This window comes from Cyprinodon tularosa, unplaced genomic scaffold (genome assembly GCF_016077235.1).
Source record: "Cyprinodon tularosa strain WSP-4 unplaced genomic scaffold, ASM1607723v1 ctg619, whole genome shotgun sequence".
Classification (NCBI taxonomy): domain Eukaryota; kingdom Metazoa; phylum Chordata; class Actinopteri; order Cyprinodontiformes; family Cyprinodontidae; genus Cyprinodon; species Cyprinodon tularosa.
The window spans coordinates 186,450-206,986 of NW_024039362.1; the positions used below are offsets into that span (position 1 = coordinate 186,450).

The 20,537-nt window shown below is 36.3% G+C and overlaps 1 protein-coding gene across 5 annotated transcripts in view; it reads right to left on the reverse strand.

The window, feature by feature from the left end:
* Positions 1-12,203: 12,203 nt before the first annotated feature.
* The window catches only part of gria4a (glutamate receptor, ionotropic, AMPA 4a), a 164,909-nt gene continuing 156,575 nt past the window's right edge, over positions 12,204-20,537 (reverse strand). For 2 of the 5 annotated variants that reach the window (XM_038307702.1, XM_038307701.1), the window contains exon 18: positions 12,204-13,852. In XM_038307702.1, coding sequence (XP_038163630.1) covers positions 13,688-13,852 — 165 coding nt within the window. In that variant the 3' untranslated portion in view covers positions 12,204-13,687. The remainder of the gene's footprint in view (positions 13,853-20,537) is intronic. The other 3 variants (XM_038307703.1, XM_038307704.1, XM_038307705.1) reach the window with 2 other exon arrangements.

Below are 20,537 nucleotides of genomic sequence, written 5' to 3' on the forward strand. Positions count from 1 at the left end.
GGCTTTGGACGTCATCAATTCTGGCCCCCCCTCTAAATGAATCACGCCTCGACACACGCAACAGGAAATCCCCCCTCCATTTTTTAATGCAGGCCTCGAAGCCTCGGCTCATCTCATAACATCACTAATGAACACCATGTTCAAGCACAATGGGTTTCATCACTCCACTTGGCAACAAGACACCCCGGGCCAATGGTTGATGATCAAATTAATAGTTCTATTTATTGATCTTTGGCTGTTGGTGAAAAAGGGGCAGAGCTGTTCAACGAATCACCACCTGGTGTTGAGTTACATATTTCAGAACATGAGGATGTGACTGCATCAGCAGAGACTCTTCCTGGCCTGAGCTGAGAGACCCAGCAGGGTCCGCGGATCTCCAGGCCTAAAGAATATTAATCAGGTTAGGTTTACTGAGAGATCTTCATGGTGGGGAGCAAGACATGTTGACCATCTAGCCTTCTTCTTCCTGAGACCTCCCCCAATTGAAAACAACAAGGTCGGACGATCAAGCAGGCAGAGTTCACCCATAATCCGCTTGCAATTCCTGATTCACAATGGCTCCTGCCCATTCAATGGTTGGAATATTAGTCATTTAGTTTTAGAGCTCAGATAGGTCCCAAGTAGTGGTGATTTCTCATTGAATACTAGGGAGGCCGAACCTTGTGTGTAAATTTCTTAAAATGATTGGTGAAATATGTAATGTCAAGCTTGATACATTTTGTCATTAAACTGCGTTAAATATGGGATTTTATGAGTCTGTTGCGAATTATTCAGGTATTGTGCCTTTTCTTGGACGTGATCTCCCCTGACGCTGCCTTTCAGCCTCTGAGAAATCCCTGTTGAGGCGAGAAAGTAGAGCCCTGATTGGAATATCATACCATATTACGTCACTTCCAGTGTGGCTAAACCTCTCAGGTTGTTTATCGAGCAGCATCTGCTTAATGCTTGTTGGCACCATATGTACAATCGTTGTAACAAGGAGGTTTTCCTCATCGGTTGAAAAGAAGAAGCGATCATTCAGTCAGAACAGCCATCTTGTGCTGCACTCTTTGGTTTCTGTAGTTTTTTTATTTTAGAGCGCTTCACAAAAGCTGTTTTCACTCAGTGTAATGATGTGTTTGATGTTTTTCAAAATTTGCTAATAATTACGTGATGTTTGGATTTAACTAACACCATTTAGCCTTCCCTGTTTCAGAGAGTAGCAGCCGCCACAGGTCCCAAGGATGATCTCTATCTAAGTTTGGCTTCAGACAACCCTTCAAAACCTCTCATTATATAATCAGAGCCACACACATAGCCTTTTGTCAGTTGGTGTACCCACAATGAATTAGAAGACTCTGAAAATGCATAGTCCACATGTGGGGCTAAAGTGCAATACGTTTTTATTATCAAGCCCTCTAGCAAAGGAAAAATAGCAGCAAGACTTGTGCATAGATACAACCAAAATTCAATTTAAATTTGATTTAACATCCTAACCCTTTCTGCTGTCTGATTATCTGAGATACCTGACAACCTGCATCTCTAGAGGGATGTCAAGAGATGATTTCCCTGCTAAGATGGGAAGTTACCTCCAGGCTGGTCTTATGTTTGGGTAAAACAGTCATGGTAACAGTAATAATTTACTCAAATAACCTACATGTACTGGCCTATGAAGGACCAACTCTGCCATATTTAAAAATAAATACAGAAATAAATAAATGCTCAATAAATGTATAAGCATACAATTAATTGCCAACAAAAAAGTGAGACATAAATGTATATAACTCTTAATTAGCTTCTTTATTTATTTGCCTTTGTAATATTTACCTTATTTATTTTTCTGTCCTTTATAATCTTCAACTTTATTTTTGTATTACTTATATTTTTAAGTATTTATTTATGTGCATGTTATAATATTTTTGTCTGTTTTATTCTTCCTTTGTATTTTCTTACCTTAGTTATTTCTTCGCCGCTTTTTATTTCTCTCTGCCCTTTTTACATTTCTCTATGCATTTTTGCCTCATTATGCAAATGAGGAGGGGGTGTGTCCTAGAGAGTCAACTTCTGCTCATTGGTTGGCTTGGCGGCCCATCTTCTTAACTCACAGAGCTCAGAGTAAATGTTCTCTTTTCTGTTGCTGTTGTTCAATTAAAGTATGTTTTAAGATCATTTGAGGCGAGAACCTTATACTTTTAAGCATCACCATATGGCCCATTAACAGATTTAATGCGTAATTTAAAAGAAAATGTGACGAACTTGAGAGGACCGTGGCAACCAGCGGAGCTCCGAAGCTGACGGCAGCCAGGTCTAGCCACAGCCCATCTGCAGCGGCCCTCTCTCGGCATAGCCGTGTGTGAAGCGTGTTGGTTAGCATTTTACTACATCGGTCGAATCTACAGGAGGAGAGTCTGATGTCGAGTCTGAAGTCATTAGAACTTGAGTAGGGACTTTGCCAAACTTTGCCAAATAGAACAAAAAATCGCCATCATAGCCTGGCTATAGACCTGGCTGCCGTCAGCTTCGGAGCTCCGCTGGTTGCCACGGTCCTCTCAAGTTCGTCACATTTTCTTTTAAATTACGCATTAAATCTGTGAATGGGCTATATGGTGATGCTTAAAAGTATAAGGTTCTCGCCTCAAATGATCTTAAAACATACTTTAATTGAACAACAGCAACAGAAAAGAGAACATTTAACTTAGTACTCTGAGCTCTGTGAGTTAAGAAGATGGGCCGCCAAGCCAACCAATGAGCAGAAATTGACTCTCTAGGACACACCCCCTCCTCATTTGCATAATGAGGAAAAATGCATAGAGAAATGTAAAAAGGGCAGAGAGAAATAAAAAGCGGCGAAGAAATAACTAAGGTAAGAAAATACAAAGGAAGAATAAAACAGACAAAAATATTATAACATGCACATAAATAAATACTTAAAAATATAAGTAATTAAAAAATAAAGTTGAAGATTATAAAGGACAGAAAAATAAATAAGGTAAATATTACAAAGGCAAATAAATAAAGAAGCTAATTAAGAGTTATATACATTTATGTCTCACTTTTTTGTTGGCAATTAATTGTATGCTTATACATTTATTGAGCATTTATTTATTTCTGTATTTATTTTTAAATATGGCAGAGTTGGTCCTTCATACTGGCCTACCTCGGTTACAGATAAAAAAAAAGTGTTCTCATGAACCTGTTAAGTCACACAAAGCCACCGATGTAGCGTTTGCATCACATCAGCAACATGCTTTAAATTGCTGTTAGGGTTTAATCAATTTTCTAACAACTAACCTCATGTTACTAAAATGGATTTATATCTTTGCTACAAAGGAGTTTGTTATGATATTGCCATGCAACCTTACTTATTTGCACATGCAAATTCTGCACGATAATTATGATTTTTGTTAATAGAATGGCACTTTGAAACCTGTCAAGGGATCAAAACAGCAGAGCAGTGAGTCAAGACTGATCTGTTGTTTGATATAATAACCAGCTTCCATTCAAGCTTATAGGCAATGTGGTGGCTGTTCCACTGGGAGAACACTGACAGGGTTAACGATTGTCTCAATTTTATCTAGCATTTGGTTAAATTCTAGTGGGTTTCTTAGTTTTTTGTGTTTTTTTTTGCAACTTGAGATGGCATTAATGCTCACTTGAATTTTTTTTATTTGGAGAGTGCTTAGTTTCACTCCTACAAACTGCTTAATGAGCTGATTCTAGAGAATAATGCAAGATTTCTGTCTGAACGTGAGTAAAATGTGAACGAACCTAACACACCATTACCACACTGTGGCACACCTGCTGTGCACTGAGTGAGTGGAATGAGAAAACTCTTTATTTGATGCTTCAGACAGCCCACACTCTCGATGTTCCTCTTTTCTCTTTGTCTTAATGTTCAGTATGGACTATTTTTATTTAACATAGGCAACACTAAACGAATTTAAGTTTTTTTCTAATTGTATATTTTTCTACTTGTCTAAGAAATAAAATGATGATGGAACAAATGCTAAATCAAGAGTAATTATCCATAAACACATTTTTCTATTTTGTTAATTAATTTCTAATCAGTTACACTTCAATTAGCACTGATTTCAAACAAAAAAACATTTTAGTCACAGTTTTTAGATGTAATTGAATAGGAGAACAAATTGATTATTCAATTAAATCTCCACTCTGTCAGAAAACAATGCTGGGCTAATTCAACCTTGTAGTGATCATCCGTTGTCACCTTATGTCATGTGTAATTCACTGTAGATATGTAAGTGCTTCTCAGTAGTCTTGAAATATCAAGACCACAGCAGATGCTGGTGTTTGCACCTCTGACAACAATCCAGCACAGCTACAAATATGTGTGTGTATTCCTGTGTGAAGAGAGTGTTGGAATTTAATTTTCCATTCTGTCATGAGAGATGGCATGGAAGAAAAGAGCAGGCGAGGTGGTTATGACAGGTGTGGGTTTGTGGATGAGAAATCGGGTTTGAGATCTGCTCCCCAGAGACAAGGATGCAAAAATGGAAAAATTAAATATGACAGAAGGAGGGAGAGTAAAAGGAATGATTAGAGGGATTTAGGGTGAAACAATAGGAGAAATAGGGGAGTTTTGTAGAATAGGGATAAAATGCAGACATTAAAAAGAAATGAGATAAACCAGGCCAATAAAACTTAAAAGGGGGAATAGGGTGCCACAACCCTGCTGTGGTGGTAAAGAGGTTGATCCAAGGTGTTTGTGGGCGTGTGCTGTGTGCATTTGCACATGAAGGTGTGAGGTTAAAAGGGTGGAGGGACGTTCGGAAAATGGTTATTTTCCTTCATCCTCGAGTAAATGGGAAATTCTTGTCAGTAATAACCCTACACTGGGAGTGTAATGTGGGTGTAATATTTGTGTGTGTGAGTGTCGGTGGGTTGGCAGAGGTGTAATATAGATGGAAAATGTTTGTGACTGATGGCTTTGCATTAGGGGTGTTGGGTCCCCAAAGATTGAAAAAAGGGCCCAAATAACAAAGTCACAGCAGGGAATTTTCAGTAGTGCAAAGAGGCAAAAACAGAGATGTCGCTTTTTTAATGTTTACATTTACAATATTGTCAAAAGTATCCAATCATCCAACCAAATCGTTAAATGCAGGTTTCCCAGTCATTTCTATTGTAATAGGTTTATAAAATCCAGCTCCAATGTATGGAGACTGTTTGTACAAACAAAGTAATCAGTTTCTGTCAACTAATTCTCTGTGGTACCATCATTGGATTAAACCTGTCCAATACTTTTAGTTGGAAATTTCCTCACTACTACCGTAAATATTGCAGTCTCCTTTAACTTGGTGTTTCATTTTAAAATACTTCCGTGTTCCGTATCTTGCTGAAATCCCTTTTCAGCCTCAACACCAAATAATTGAAGCCATTGTAGCTGATAAGTACATTGCCATATTAAAACTTTGACATTTAATTTTTTTTTTATTTTTTATCTGTGTTAATAATGTTCCATTGACCCAATATTTTAGGTATTATCGCGTTTGAAAGGGCATGTGATCTTGAAGTACATTCTGGACAGTGGTTTTCATATTTACATATATATGTGTTTTTTTTTTTACTTCCCAAAATGAGATCCAGCTCCAAAAGACAGAAACATTATACTAAAATTAAATGACCATGTAAAAGATAGAAGCTAACAACAAAACCTAGACGAGCTGGACCCTTTACATCCATTATGTGTTAGCATTGGGAAATTATGAAAATTATATATATTAATGGTTACTGTGTGATATTTACAATCAATGTCTACCTCTCCCTCATTATATATGAGTAGATCAATGTGGAATTTATTTTATTATATTGTAATTTTCATTTGAACTTAGGACAAAGGTACTTCTGTTAAGACAAATAATAAAAGAGACATAATGTTGTTTTCTTTTAGACTACCAATAACCATCCGTTAAAGTGTCAAGAGGAATTATGGAGTTTTCTAATGATTCTGCCACCTGTGCCCAAAACACACAATTGCAACACTCTTCTGCTTGTTCTCATAGCTTACATTCATAGTTAACAATGTTTTTGTTTCATTTTTTAGTTTTTCACCTTACGTGGAGTTCCAATTAGTGTCTGAGTACAATAAATATATATGAAATAGATCAATAATGGGAGAAATCTTTTTTTTTATTTATGTATATACATTTCCTGATTTAAAAAATGCTTCTAGTCTTCTGTTTTCTATGTATAAATTTTCACATAAAAAAAAAAATGAAGCGTTAATAACAACTTTGTCCTTGGACAAGACTCTCCACCTGCATTGCCTACTGATTGCGGTCAGAAGACCCCCAATGTACGGCAGACTCGCTTCTGTCAGTGAGCCCCAGGGCAGCTGTGGCTACAATGTAGTTTGCCAACATCAGTGAATAATTGAATAACTGAATGACAAGTCTCCTCACAGGAAAATATGCTATAGAAATACAGACCACTTACCAACAACTAAAAGATTTTAATGGAAATTAAATGGTTAAAAAAATAAACTTTATTCCCAAGACTACATCTTGTTATTATTAATAATGATATTACAAATGTGATATATATAAACATAAAAGAAAAAAACAAAGCATTGTTATATAACTTTTTGGCAAGGGCAACGCCATGTTGCACTACTTCAAGCGGTGACATCAATGGGTTGGCTGAGTCTTCAGCTAGCAGTTGAATAGAGAATATAATTAATAAAACCAGAATTAATAGAACCACTTAAGACATTCGGTATGAAGGAAGAAGAAGACAGTAGTGAGGATCCTCGGGGCACCTCTCCCCTCTATAAAAGACATTTCATCCCACGGCTGCATGTCCCGAGCCCATAACATCAGTGACCCCTCACACCCCCACCATGGTCTGTTCTCCCTGCTTCCCTCTTGGAAGAGGCTTTGGAGCGTCTGTTGAAAGTCCAGCAGGTTCTGCAACAGCTTTTTCCTTGCTGCCATCAGGCTGTTGAACTCTAAACTGGACTATTTTGCACTACCAACATGTCTGAAACTTGTATAATATATAATTCTTTTAATTAGGACGGAACAAAATGTTATACTGCATTTTGTACCATATTTATTTTGCACTGCATTGAACCACTCTGTATATACAAAAATATATACAGGTTAATAACATCTGGAAAATGAGCAAATAGTCAGTTATAATCCATCCATCTATTTTCCATCATGCTTATCCCAAGCGTGGTTGTGGGAGGTTCTGGTGCCTATCTCCAGCTGTGTATGGGCGACAGGCGGCTTACACCCTGAACAGGTCGCCAGTCCATTGCAGGGAACACAGAGACAAACATGACAAACAACCATTCATGCATTCACTCACAGCAAAGGAGAATTTAGAGAAGCCATTTAACCTAACAGTCATGTTTTTGGACTGTGGGAGGAAGCCAGAGTACCCTGAGAGGTACAGGGAGAACATGCAAACTCCATGCAGAAAGACTGGGCCAGGAATCGAACCTTCTTGCTGCAAGGCGCAGCACTACCCATTACTCCACTGAGCAGCTCTAAGGTATAATCATTTAACTAAAAATCATTTACTTGGTTTTACTCTTGACCTGAGTAAAACTCAGGTCAAGAGTTCTAGCTAATAATATATTCATAATCTGCTGTTAAAATTACAGAACAAAGGTCAGAATCATTTATCCATGCTCTACTGTACAATTGTGCGGAAAAGTGATAATCAGGACCCTCTAAACTAGCCTTCTCCCAACATTTGTTGCAGTTATTATTTAAATTCTGTTTTCATGCTTAATATAGTCAGAACTCATAACTTACATATGTGATTAATAGTCATGACCTAACATGTCACGTCTAAAGCTAATATGAAGGCACATTACTGTTGCTGTTCGTTAAAAATGTTTTATTTTGACATCTGGTACATCATCTATTCACTGTACTTAATTGTTTATATAGATTTAATGAACAGCATTTCAGCCTTAACTGTGCAGGTATCCCTTCACAACATTTTTTTAGAATCATATGGAATGTATTTTAAAAGAGTTATTGAAGGTTTTATAAAGAATGTAGCAGAATAAAAGCTCTTGACTGATGTGGTAACAGCTACTGAAAAACTACTATTCTCCACTTAGAGACTTATGAAGATATAGCGAAGAGATAAGAGTTGGGATAAGTGTAATGAGTTGAAACAGCTGCAAGGTTAAGATCAAATGAAGTTTTGATGAGACAGTATAGAAACTCTCTTCATCATAAAGTAAGTTTCAAAGGGCTAATAAATCTGAATACAATCTACCACATTACAATTTGAAATAAGCACTCTCAAACACACTTTATCTAAAGTTTTATGCTCTGTACAATTTGTATAATCCTTATTCTTTAAAAATACCAAATTTGCTTTTCTTTATTTATTTATAGAAACTCTACATACTTAGAACTATGTGATCAGTAAGAATAAGAAATACAGAGAGCTCAGATTCAGTATGAAAAAATTACTATAAAAAAACAGCATAGATAGATTATAAGACTCTATCATATTTGCCCTTCAAAGTTTCCCCTGTAATGATCTTCGTGCTGATGGCTGGCTTGCTCAATCCATTTACCTGCCGTTTCTCATTACCGTACATCTGATCCACCTGCTTCAGCTTCTATTTAACCGTTACATTGTAACGTCAACTTAACGTAATTATTTATATCACCATCCACCGATATAGCCACCCCAGGTAAAAATATCTGCTAAAAGCATAATAAAGATATCCAAAAAATGGGTCTTCATCTAACTTTGTCCCCTTGGGTTCTATTCGGTGCGGTATTCCCCTGAATGGTTTTCACTTCATAGGTGTCCCCTGTCAGGTTTAATAAGAGGGATTTCTTGATTATAAATGGGGTTGGGACCATCAGTTGTGTTGTGCAGAAGTCAGGTGGATACGCAGCTGATAGTCCTACTGAATGGATAGTCAGAATTAGTATTATGGCAAGAAAGAAGTAGCTAAGTAAAGAAAAATGAGTGGCCATCATTACTTAAAAAAATGAAGCTCAGTCAGTCCGAGAAATTGCAAAACTTTGATAATGTCCCCAAGTGCTGTCGCAAGAAACCATCAAGTGCTACAAAGAAACTGGCTCACATGAGGACCACCCCAGGAAAGGAAGACCAAGAGGCACGTCTGCTGAGGAGGATGAGTTCATCTGAGTCACCAGCCTCAGAAATCGCACTTTAACAGCAGCTCAGATTAGAGACCAGTCAATGCCACACAGAGTTCTAGCAGCAGACACATCTATAGAACAGCTGTTAAGAGGAGACTGTGTGAATCAGGCCTTCATGGTAAAATAGCTGCAGGGAAACCCCTACTTAGGACAGGCAACAAAAAGAAGAGACAAGCTTGGGCTACAGAACACAAGGAATTGACATTAGACCAGTGGAAATCTGTGCTTCGTTCAGATAAGTCCAAATTTGAGATCTTTGGTTTCAAACATCATGTCTTTGTGCGATGCAGACAAGGTGAACGGATGGACTCTACATACCTGCTTCCCACCTTGAAGCGTGGAGGTGTGATGTAAGGGTTTTTGACAAAGAAGGAGAGTGATAGGGTGCAAGGCCAGATGACCTAGCCTCCACAATCACCGGACCTGAACCAAATTGAGATGGTTTGGGGTGAGCTGGACTTCAGAGTGAAGGCAAAAGGGCCACCAAGTGCAAACCATCTCTGGGAACTGTTGGAAGACCTTTTCCGGTGACCACCTCTTGAAGCTCATCAAGAGAATGCCGAGAGTGTGCAAAGCAGTAATCAAAGCAAAGGGTGGCTACTTTGAAGAAGCTATAATATAAAACTTTTCAGTGTGAAAACAAATCTTTCACCCTTTTTTGTTAAGTATATAATCCCAAATGTGTTAATTCATAGTTTTGATGCCTTCAGTGTTAATCTTCAACTCGATTTAAGACTTTATGTATCCCCACCTAAAACCTTGACAGGTGATGTAGGCAAAACTAGCCAAAACAACTATGTACACTTCATGTTGTGAGCTGAACACTTAATTAAACATATATTTAGGATTAGTTGAGAAATGAGATGAAATGAAAAAGGAACTCAGGTAAAAACTTATTCACCTCCGATTCTGGTATCAGACTACAAAATGAACAAAACTGCAGCAATGTAAATCCATTTAAATGCACATTTCAGTATATGTCAAAAGCTTGACATTAACAGCTTCAGTGTGTAAGCTAAAACAGAATGCAATAAGTTAAAAAAGAGAAAAAACAAATCTGGTTGATGTAAAAAACCCTGTTTAATTTGAAATAACATTGGATATCAATCTGCAGCGGACTCACACCTGGTGAGAAGAGACAACAAAATGGACCAAAGTTGATTTGAAATGCCCCAAATATGTTACACTCTTAATACATCACACTGACTTGTCCTCCCAAACACCCACCGTTGTCTCTGGAAATCCATGTTACACATTAACCATGAATAATGTAACATCTGCACAGGAACAGAAAGACTTTAAGGGAGGGGGCTTAAAAATAGAAAACCAAAAGAAGAATAACAATGATTCTATTTATTTTTGACTGATCACTTTATGCTGGCCCTGTAAATGTGACAGTGTAGATGTTCACATTCCTGTGTGTGTCCGTGTTAGAGCTAGATCCACATTCAATGGGGATCAGGAGAGACGAGGGCAATGGCATCATAATCTTCTCAAGTTATCAAATAGAAGAATGTAACAGAATGTATGCCATGGCCTCTGACAATCAATGATCTTTTTTTTTTTCTAAAGCTCCCTTTAATTATATTTATATATATATATATATATATATATATATATATATATATATATATATATATATATATATATATATATATATATATATATATATATATATATATATATATATATATATATATACATATATGCATTATATATAAGTAGATTTCTTAAAAAAAGTTTTTTTACTTAATTACTATTTATTTTTATATTCATTATTGCAATTATTTATCTAGGATGCTTAAAAAAACAGGTGAACTCAGTTTTGCTACGCAGTTATTTACAACTGATTTAAAAAGCAAGCTTTCTGGTATCTCTGCCTCACCCACTGAAAAATCAGAGTTGAAGTTGACAACCCTTGTCCATTAGAGCTCTAGATAAATTGTGATTTTCCGGCAAGCCTCTAAATTAAATCAATTAAACTAGATCTGTAAAGGTAAACCTGATCATACCTGGCAGAAATAATTGGTGTTCACTCTTTTGTGGGCAACCTTACAAGGGAATATTTTATTTAAGCTGTATGTGCAGTGCCTTGAAAGAAAACAAAAAAACAAAAAAACTTGTTAAACTTTTCATATTTTGTCACACATTTTTCAAGCCTAAATGCACTTTCTTTAACTTTAAGTGATAGACTAACACAAAGTATCACATCATTGTAAAGCTGATGCAGAAGGTTAGATCTTTAATAGTTTTCTTTTTTGTTTAGTTTAACCTTCAAAAATATATGTCCCTGTTAGTCTGCTGCCTTCAAGTACAGTCTAATGTAAAAAAAAAAAAAAAAAAAAGTCAATACAAAAATCGGGAAATTAGGTAGTAGGAAAAAAAAGAGATGCGAGAAACCATTAAAATTTGTCATATAGGGAGAAACTGTAGTTCTCTATAGTTCAGGTAAGAAACACAAGAGTCTAGAGGTGTTTAAGTAACTCAGGGTCTTGTTGATGAGTTAGGGGAGACCAGCAGAGTGATAGTGCGGATGCTGCTTCGATTGTGCTGAAGAGAGCTGAGTCGACCTGGCTTTGTTCTTACCCAGGTATAAGGTCATGAAATGGGGATCCTTAAATAAATAAGACTCTGCATACTAGAGGCTAAAATAAGATTCCTTTGCAGGGTGGCATAAAAAAAAATCCCTTAGAAATAGGATGAGCTTGCTCAACCAGAGGGGCGTGGAGTACAGCTGATGCTCCTCCACATCGAGAGGAGTTAGCGGAGGTAGCTCCGGCATCTGCACAGATGCCCACTAGTTGCCTCCTGACTGACTGGCTGACTGAAGGGACTATGTCTCTTGACTGGCCTTGTAATGCTTCAGGCTTCCCCAAAAGGAGCCAGAATAACTATTTGGGGAGAGAGAAGTCTGGGCATCTCTGATGAGCCTTCTGCCCCAAGGCCCAGTCCAGATAAAGCGGAAGACAATGAGTACAAGTATAGAAAACTGTAAAACAAACGCAGCAATTAGCTGTTTTCTATGACAGACCAACACAAAGAAGCACATCATTGTGACGCTGAAGTACAGAATATATTTTTAATAATGTTCAGATAAAGCGGAAGACGATTAATAGTGTAGAACACCATGCGTGAAAGAAACACAGCCAATTACCCTAAATACACCATATCTACTACCAAATGTGATGATGGCCTAATAATGTGGGAAGGCTATTTTTTCAGTTTCTCAGATCTGAATTAGGAAACAAAAGATGTAAAATAAAGCTGCATTGTGCTTTACTTTGTGTTAGTCTACTACCTATAGCATGAAGTTGTATATAATCAAATGGGTAATTGACATTACCAAGACAAAAAGTGGAAAAGCTAAAAAAGAATAAATAGATTTTACAGGCACTGTAGATCAACAGTTGACTAGAATCTGAGTTCTACATTATTTCTTGCACGAACTCCCAACATAGTTTTTTTTTTTCATTTGTTTAATAAAGGTCTCTGATGTCCCAGTGGTTAGGTTGAAAAGCGCTTTGAGCCATTTGAGATCCGTCCACAGGTTGTTTGTTTAAAATCTCTTGAGCTCAAACTGTACCATTGCTGCTTAACAAAAAGTAATGATCACCTTACTGTCATATGGTTCTACATATATAATGCTAGTGCTGATGAAAATACTTTACTAATCAATATATTTTTCTTTTAAAAATCCTTTGTATTCTGTAGTAAAGGTCAGACATACATTTCGAGGTTATTTCAGTACTGTAATGGTCGGTTACCAAGGTGACTTAGAGTAAGAAATCATTCTGTATGCATGTTAAAAAAGGCTTTTTGTTCATTTAGTATGAAGAGTCTGTCGCAAAGGAGCGGGTTTGCACAGTCTGACCGTTCAAGCTTACAGTTTTCTGGTCTCCTAATAGTTATAATATCTGGCACGCAGTCTTTGTAGGCAAGTAAAAATAATGACCATGATGATGACCATGAAATTACTTCTAGAAGGAAAGGCCTTTGTCAGGGGGTGTGGCTTATGGGTTGTCATTGTCCAAAAGAGATATAGAAGGAAGGGAGTACTTTAAGGTGTTTTTTGATAGATTTGATCCTCATCTTTGTTGTTAACATCATTATGGTTTGGGTTACTTTGATCAGTTATTTCAATTGTACAAATCTGTGCTAGGTTTCACATTAGCTTGATATTATCACAATATTGTCCTTTCCAAACAAAAGAATGAAAATAAGAAAAAACTTCTGTAGGTAAGTGTGAAGTCTTGGTTGTCCATTGTTCTATTTATTCATCTTTCACTCCACAGTTTTAGTTCATTTGTCTTTTGTAAAATGAGCCAGTGGCAGCAGGAAGGTGAAATGATTTCGCAGAGTTCGTTCTTCTGTATTCAAGTGTTTAAAAATGTCTGTTTCTGTCGTTTTATTCGGTTTTCTGTTGCTATAATGATGTGTATGTATATGATATATGCTGCAAGCATTTGTTTGTTTGTGTGTGTTTTTCTTGATTTCAAAGTCTTCGTGTTTGTGTGTGGTTAAGGCACAGCAGGTGTTTTTGGTTTTCAGGGCAGTCCAGAGGAGACCACTGCAAGGCCGGGGTGTCGGAGGGAGGCGTGACCAGCATGCACGGCTTTGGGGCAGTCTGGAGTCAGGACGCGGCCGTTCTCCCCCACGCTTCCCGTGATGGACAGTCGGGCCTTATTCCGCATGGCTTCAGAGAAAGAGAGCTGTGTGGAAAGAAATGGAGAGAACATAGGAAGGAGCTGGAGACAGTAGAGATGATTTTGAAAAACTAATAACAGACGCCAGGAAACTGTCTAATAAATTCAACATTATCCTTAGAAAAAAAATGAAGATTCCTACTCACAAACATGCCCAAAAACACTTACACATGCATGTGCCTGTTCACACAACATAAAAATACACACTACCTGCACCTATAAGATAGAAACATATGAACTGTGTTCTTTACATTTATTGGTACCTCTGGATCACAATTTCTTAATTTTTATTATTCAACCTTCATTACACCAGTTGGGTCTGTATAGAAACACTGCGTATTTATAACTATTACCTTGCAAAGATGCTATAAAATTCTGTACACAAACTACTGCATACACAAAATTTGGCCTTTTTAAACATCTATATCAGAGGTACCAGTAAATCTGGACGATATTGTGATAGATAAAAAGTTACATAACTAGTATTTTTTCTAATTCAGCTCTAAAACTACAACATAAAAAATAAAATGATTTTATAATATGTTAACTACACTTTTTTTTTTTTAAGTCTTTTTAGGCTCATGGAAAACTTTTTTTTTTTACTTTTGCAAGTTCTACTAAAAAGAAAAAAAACATTACTCAAACCAGTCCTCAGTAGAGTCTGTCTCAATTACAGTTGTTATAGCTCCTAATAAAAAAAAAACAAAAACTGTTCAAGCAGCATTCTTCATTGATTGGAAAATATGTTTTTTTTTTTAAATATAAACTGACTAGGGTCACTAGAGGCAGTAAAAAAACGCTACAGGAAAACTTTTGAATATTTCCTGACTTATAAACTCAGAAACTCATTATGAGCACATTTTCAAGGTCATAACTAATGTAAAATGCTCACTTCTGGCCTTAGAAATTAGTTAACGATGAACAAGAACTAAAATCATTAACAAATATTGTAATTGTTGTCAAAACTACAATTTAAGAATCATTTTTGTTTACAATCTGGTTATTTTAATGTATTTGTTCTTATTAATTATCTAATGGTTAATTTAAAAGTCCTTCCAGTGATAGTGTAGTGAATTTGTCTGTATCTATAAACGCTGCGATACAAGTGTCAGAATGTCTATCTATCTGTCCTTATACTGTAAAATGGAAAATAAAGAGAGAAAAGCTTCACAGGAAACCAGTACGTTTTGTTTAGCGACAGAAAAATAGCTAATCAGTTCTAAAGGGTACAAAATGCTTTTTCATGCAAACTAATTCAACTTTTTTCTAGGGCTGAATGCTACAAACAAGCCACATATTTTTACCTATTCCATGAATGGGGTAAATGCAACCTAAACAACCCATTCAGATCTCTATACAGCGTCACAATAATACAGTCACTGTTTTTTTTTTTCAACAAAAGACAAGGCAGGCCACAATCAACAAACATGAAGAAGGTAGACACGATTCGGGAAGTAGACAACTGGGGGTAACATGCATTTCAGGGTTGTGGTTTCTGTAGTCTGTGAGATTCAGGTGTAGATTTTAAAGGATAGAATTAGGAAGGTGAGGACCTTGGAAAGACATAGGAAAAATGTGAAGGAGTGATTTTTTTTTAAAGGTTTAGATTTATAGAGAGGGAATGACTGGCTATACTGCTCAGAGGCGGTTAACACTTCATGAAAACAGGTTACCAAGTGATGTTACTGCTGCAGCTGCTGGTTGGAAGTAAATCCCCACATCTCTGACAGTAACAACTCTTTGTTCACAGACTTTAGCTCATGTATGCACTCTTGACAGACATATACTCTTCTATATTTAGTTATTTGAAAAAAAATATTATTTTGCCTTAACCTAAATGCTGCAAAGGAACAAGTCAAAAAATAACTAATTAAAATATGACATGTCATATACATATAAATTAATACATTTAGTATCCTGTTTTATGAACTGGGCATAATTCTCACCATTAGATGGTAGTGAAGGACTTCCTTGGTCTATTTGAAAAAGGCATTAACCAGCATTAGTAGGACAATCCGGTAGGTATCAGGCTAAAGACCCTAAAGTGACATTAACCTACAAAATGGTTTATGATTTTACTGAGTGCTTTTGAGTTAAAGGAAATATTAAGATAAATAATTTAACCAAAATAATAGAAACTGATCTTGCATTTAAGGATTTAGCCTTAATTTAAATAATTATATTAAACATCCACTTCCACTAAATTTAACCTTAATATATCCAATTCTAATGTCATGGAGATTGGATCAAATCCAGTGATTTACCAAATATATTTGGTTCTGTATTACAGTAGGTTACAGTGTAATTTGGCTGATTGTAAATCAAAGCCAAATACTTTCCCAGTAAAATGTTTAAATATACCCCATATTATTATAGGACGTATACAATAGATGCTGTGTCAGTAGATGCATTTGTCAATATTTGTCAGATAACACAAAGTTTATTATTTCTGGAAAGAGCTTGTCATGGGAGCATTCTGTCAGTGAGCAGTCTATCTGCTCAATATGGACTCGGATACAAAATCCAACATAAGTGTTTGCTATGAGCTTTGGGCACACAGTGTGCTGAAAATGTGGAATTGTAACATTTGTATTAACACAGGGGGAAAAAAACCCCTAATATGAACCATTTTTGCTTGCAGTGGCTTCATTAGTATATGGGATATCTAAGTCACAAAGGTTATGTTTTTAATCTTTATCTGCTATTGAAAATATAACACCTAAAAAGACTAAAATACCGGTTTTTAACACTTTAAACTAAGAAGTATTAACAGAGTAAATGCATTTCAAGACTTCAGGTAGAAATACTTACTAATCTAATTTCTATTTTAGAAAAATCCTCTTTATAAGAAATCAATCTCTTGTAAACTCCAACATCGCTGGGCTATTATTTTCTCTCTTCTTATTATTTCACAACTAGATTACTTTTTTCGGGCTAAGCCACCATGTTTACCAAATAACTGTGTTCATAGACAAATATTTCCTAATTATCTTACACCTAAAGAGGTCACAGAGTTGATTTTATACAAACAGCAACTACTTTCCAGAAGTTTATTTTGTGACTACATCATTTTGATGTTCAACATTTTATTAGCAAATCTGTGATTAAAACTACACTGCATATATTTAAGAAGATAGGAAGATACTGGTTCAAGCAGATGACGCTAAATAAAAAAGCCAGAAATATTTGATTATTTTTATTTGTTTATATTCATTTTATCATAAATATATAGATTCATGCATTGGACTCCTAATATTGTTTCTTATATACCAAAATAATACCATATTATGATGGATATATAGAGTAAGAATTAAGGTGAAGGTTTAAAACGCCTTGGTTTATATCTGAATTTTTTTGATTAGAAGGCTAATAACATTAAGTTCAGAATCTTTTACCTAACTATAGAGAAAATACTCTGTGTCATCAGTAAATTTATGGGTCATGTTTTTGCAACATCACTGAGTGGCTGTTCCATATGAAGTGTTTGCTCATCGATTATCCCTCTCCATCAATGCAAAGTAAAGAGGTGAGCTGTTTTAAAGTTGCCAGGGCTGAAATATGTCAAACGAGGCTGTTTAGACCATCTGCACCAGGGCTGCACAACTCCAGTTCATGGATGACAGAGTAAATGTATGATGCATGAATGAAAACACTGTCAGCTAATAGCAATCAGAGCTTTGATAGAGCTTGCTACTTTCTCATTTATCTTTGGTATACTGAATTTAAAATGTAATATGATTCTTTATCTGCCTCTTGCATTCTGAAGGAAAATTTGTTGGGAAAATGTATGATTATAACACCAAATTCAATCAAAAAAGTGACTGCTTCGATTAGATAGAAGGATGAGAAAAAGGCAATAAAAAAAAAACAATGTGCTTCAATTAAATCACTAAATATGTATCTTGTCAAATCATATTATGGATTAACTAAAAGAAAAAAAATGTAGCTGTCATGTTTTATTTTCTCTAGGATATTATTAATTATATAAGCCATAACACCCCCCCTAATAAAAGTTCAAATTGTACAATAGGTTTGCGTTGAAAATTGTGTTCCACCTTGATTAGAAAACTAAAATTTTAACAGAACAAGGTATGATAAATGATTGCCACTTACTGGCACACAGATAAAGCAATAAATACATTGAAAAAAGTGATTGAATAGTGCTGCTAGACTATTTACACGAGAAAGGAAATTTGACCAAATAACCCAACTTTTATACTCCCTTCGCTGCCTTCCCATTTCTGTTCGAATTCATTACAAGATCTGTTCCTTTCACACCAGTGCATTCATGGCAATGCGCCTGACTACCTCTAGGAACTACTATTCATACCCACCTCAGGGCTCTCCCTCCGCTCTACTGATTCTACTGATTCTTTCTGTCCCCATGCTCCTCGAACAAAATTAACATCGATGGGAGACAAGGCCTTTGCCTAAGCTGACCTCCCAATTATGGAATGAGTCTCCCATAAACATAAGACCGCAACAAAATGTAAAGTCTTTGAAATGAAATTAGAAACACTCTTGTTCTCATTGTGTTTTAATTGACCTCTTAACCTTAGTTTGCATGTTCTTCTAATGTAGATTAATTAGTTGATGAATTGCTTCTTCACTTTGTTCATATATTGAGTATTGCTTTTTATTTTTTACTTTGTAGAAATTTGAGGTTTACATGTAAAGTGCTTTATAAACTAAGTGGATTATTGTTCATGACTATAACTGATAACTTGCTTCAAAGATTTTCAATACAGGAAACAACTTCAAGATACTAAAATGGCAGGAAGTTAAGTTCTCCACAGGGAGTATGTTTGCTAGGTTTTCAAGCTACTGTAATCAAATAATATTTACACTACCTTCCTCCTATGGACATTTTTTCACTTTTTGAACTTAAATTTCTAAGTCCCAGTGTTCAAAGCCTTTGTTGTTTATTACCACTGTCGTTTTGTGCATGTATGTCTGAGACATTGTTCCAAAACATTAACATCATCTAAGTTATTGCCTGCATTCTTAGCTGCCCTTGTGCTGAACGTTTTCACTGGTTTTGCCTCTTTACATATTTAGAAGTGCTCCTTCTTTAAATTATTTTTCCATACGGGAGGTGATGTTCATATCTCCCCCTAATGTGAACTATCAGTGACCCATAGACGTTTCTCTGATCCACCTATAGCTGCAGTAAGGTGGCTATGCACCGGCACAGCAATGCAGCATTTTATTAATTGTTGGCGAGTTTGGGTTTACAGACCAGCTGTGTGGGAGTCCCTCTGAAACATGCCACTTTATCCCTACCTTCAAATGTTGCTCTTTGTCTAGTTGCATGGAACAGGTGCATATGTTCACCTGCCTGCAAAGGCTCATAACTAATGCTGAATTCACAACACAGGTGCTATGAGCACCAAAAACGTGTAAACACAGACATTTGGAAGCTGTGTCAGACGCTGAATCAAACTGTGGTCGAGTTGCTTTGATGCTTCAAAGCTCTGGATGCTCGGCACTCTGGTTGTTTATCTGCTCTGTGCTGTAGCTTCAAGTTAGTGAGCAGCTTGGCTTACTTTAGTTTATGAGTTGGAAAATAGTTTTGACATGTTTTTATGCGAGAAAGTCAACCTCCAAACATCCTCTGTCAGTTCATCAGGATTATGATCCCACTAAAATATGCAGGCGCTGGAAATCCCAGCTGAGAGCTTCCTGCTGCAGGCAGCTTGTGGGGGAATTCCCGCTGTGGTTTGTAGCGGTTGGAAGTTAATATAATGAGTTTTTAAGGTTTGTGTTAAAAACTATGAGTACCAAAATATACAATTGAATATTTTTTGTCAGCGGGTTTTAACATTTTTAGTTAATTTGGGTATTTATAAACTGTTTCCACAGAATATTTATAAATATGTTTTAGTAGAGCAGTAATGATCACAGCTCAATCTCTGTTCCTTCTACATAACAATCCATTCATTCTGCTTTTGTTTTTAACCTTTTGAGTTCAACCCCTTGATATTTATTTATTTTTTATTTGCAGAAGCGATGACAGCTTGCAAGTAGTGTTTATCTCTGCCAGAAAACTCCTGGATCAGGTTTGAATAAAATTTCAGAACTCTAGAATCGAACGCTCGTATGCTTGGACACTCCAACACTCGGACACCAGAACGATCAGATGCGCTGTCCCCATATTCTTTGCATGTAAATCAGATGCTTTAATGCCCAGAACGCACCCGGTGTGAACGTAGCATAAGTTTGGAGGGCATGGGTTTACTTGCTTTCCTAACGTATATGTGCAAATTCTGTATTGGCGGTATTTGCGCTTAATAGAATTTAGCATATTTGCCTAAATTCAGTCTCATTTAAAATAAATTAGTGTAACAAGCAGTTGCTCTGAAAAGCACTGGACAGAGCCCTGGGTGAGGGAGCCCAGATGTCAGTCAAAAAACTAATACACTTATAAAACATTAGAGTAGAGGACTAAGTTTTAGTATAAAAGAGAGATTTTCAGAGTTCGCAACGCTGAATTACGCTGAAGAGAGCCCTTAACTACTTGAGCTACAAGCCTGAACACAGTTGAAAATAAGGCATTGAAAGCTGTCGGGGATTTAGTATAAAAAATAAACTAAATGCCCTTCAGGAGAGAGGACAATTTGAAAAACCCATGGAAGCTATCACAGGAAAACACATGTAATCATTTTGTTGTCACAGTTTTTACATTGTTTTT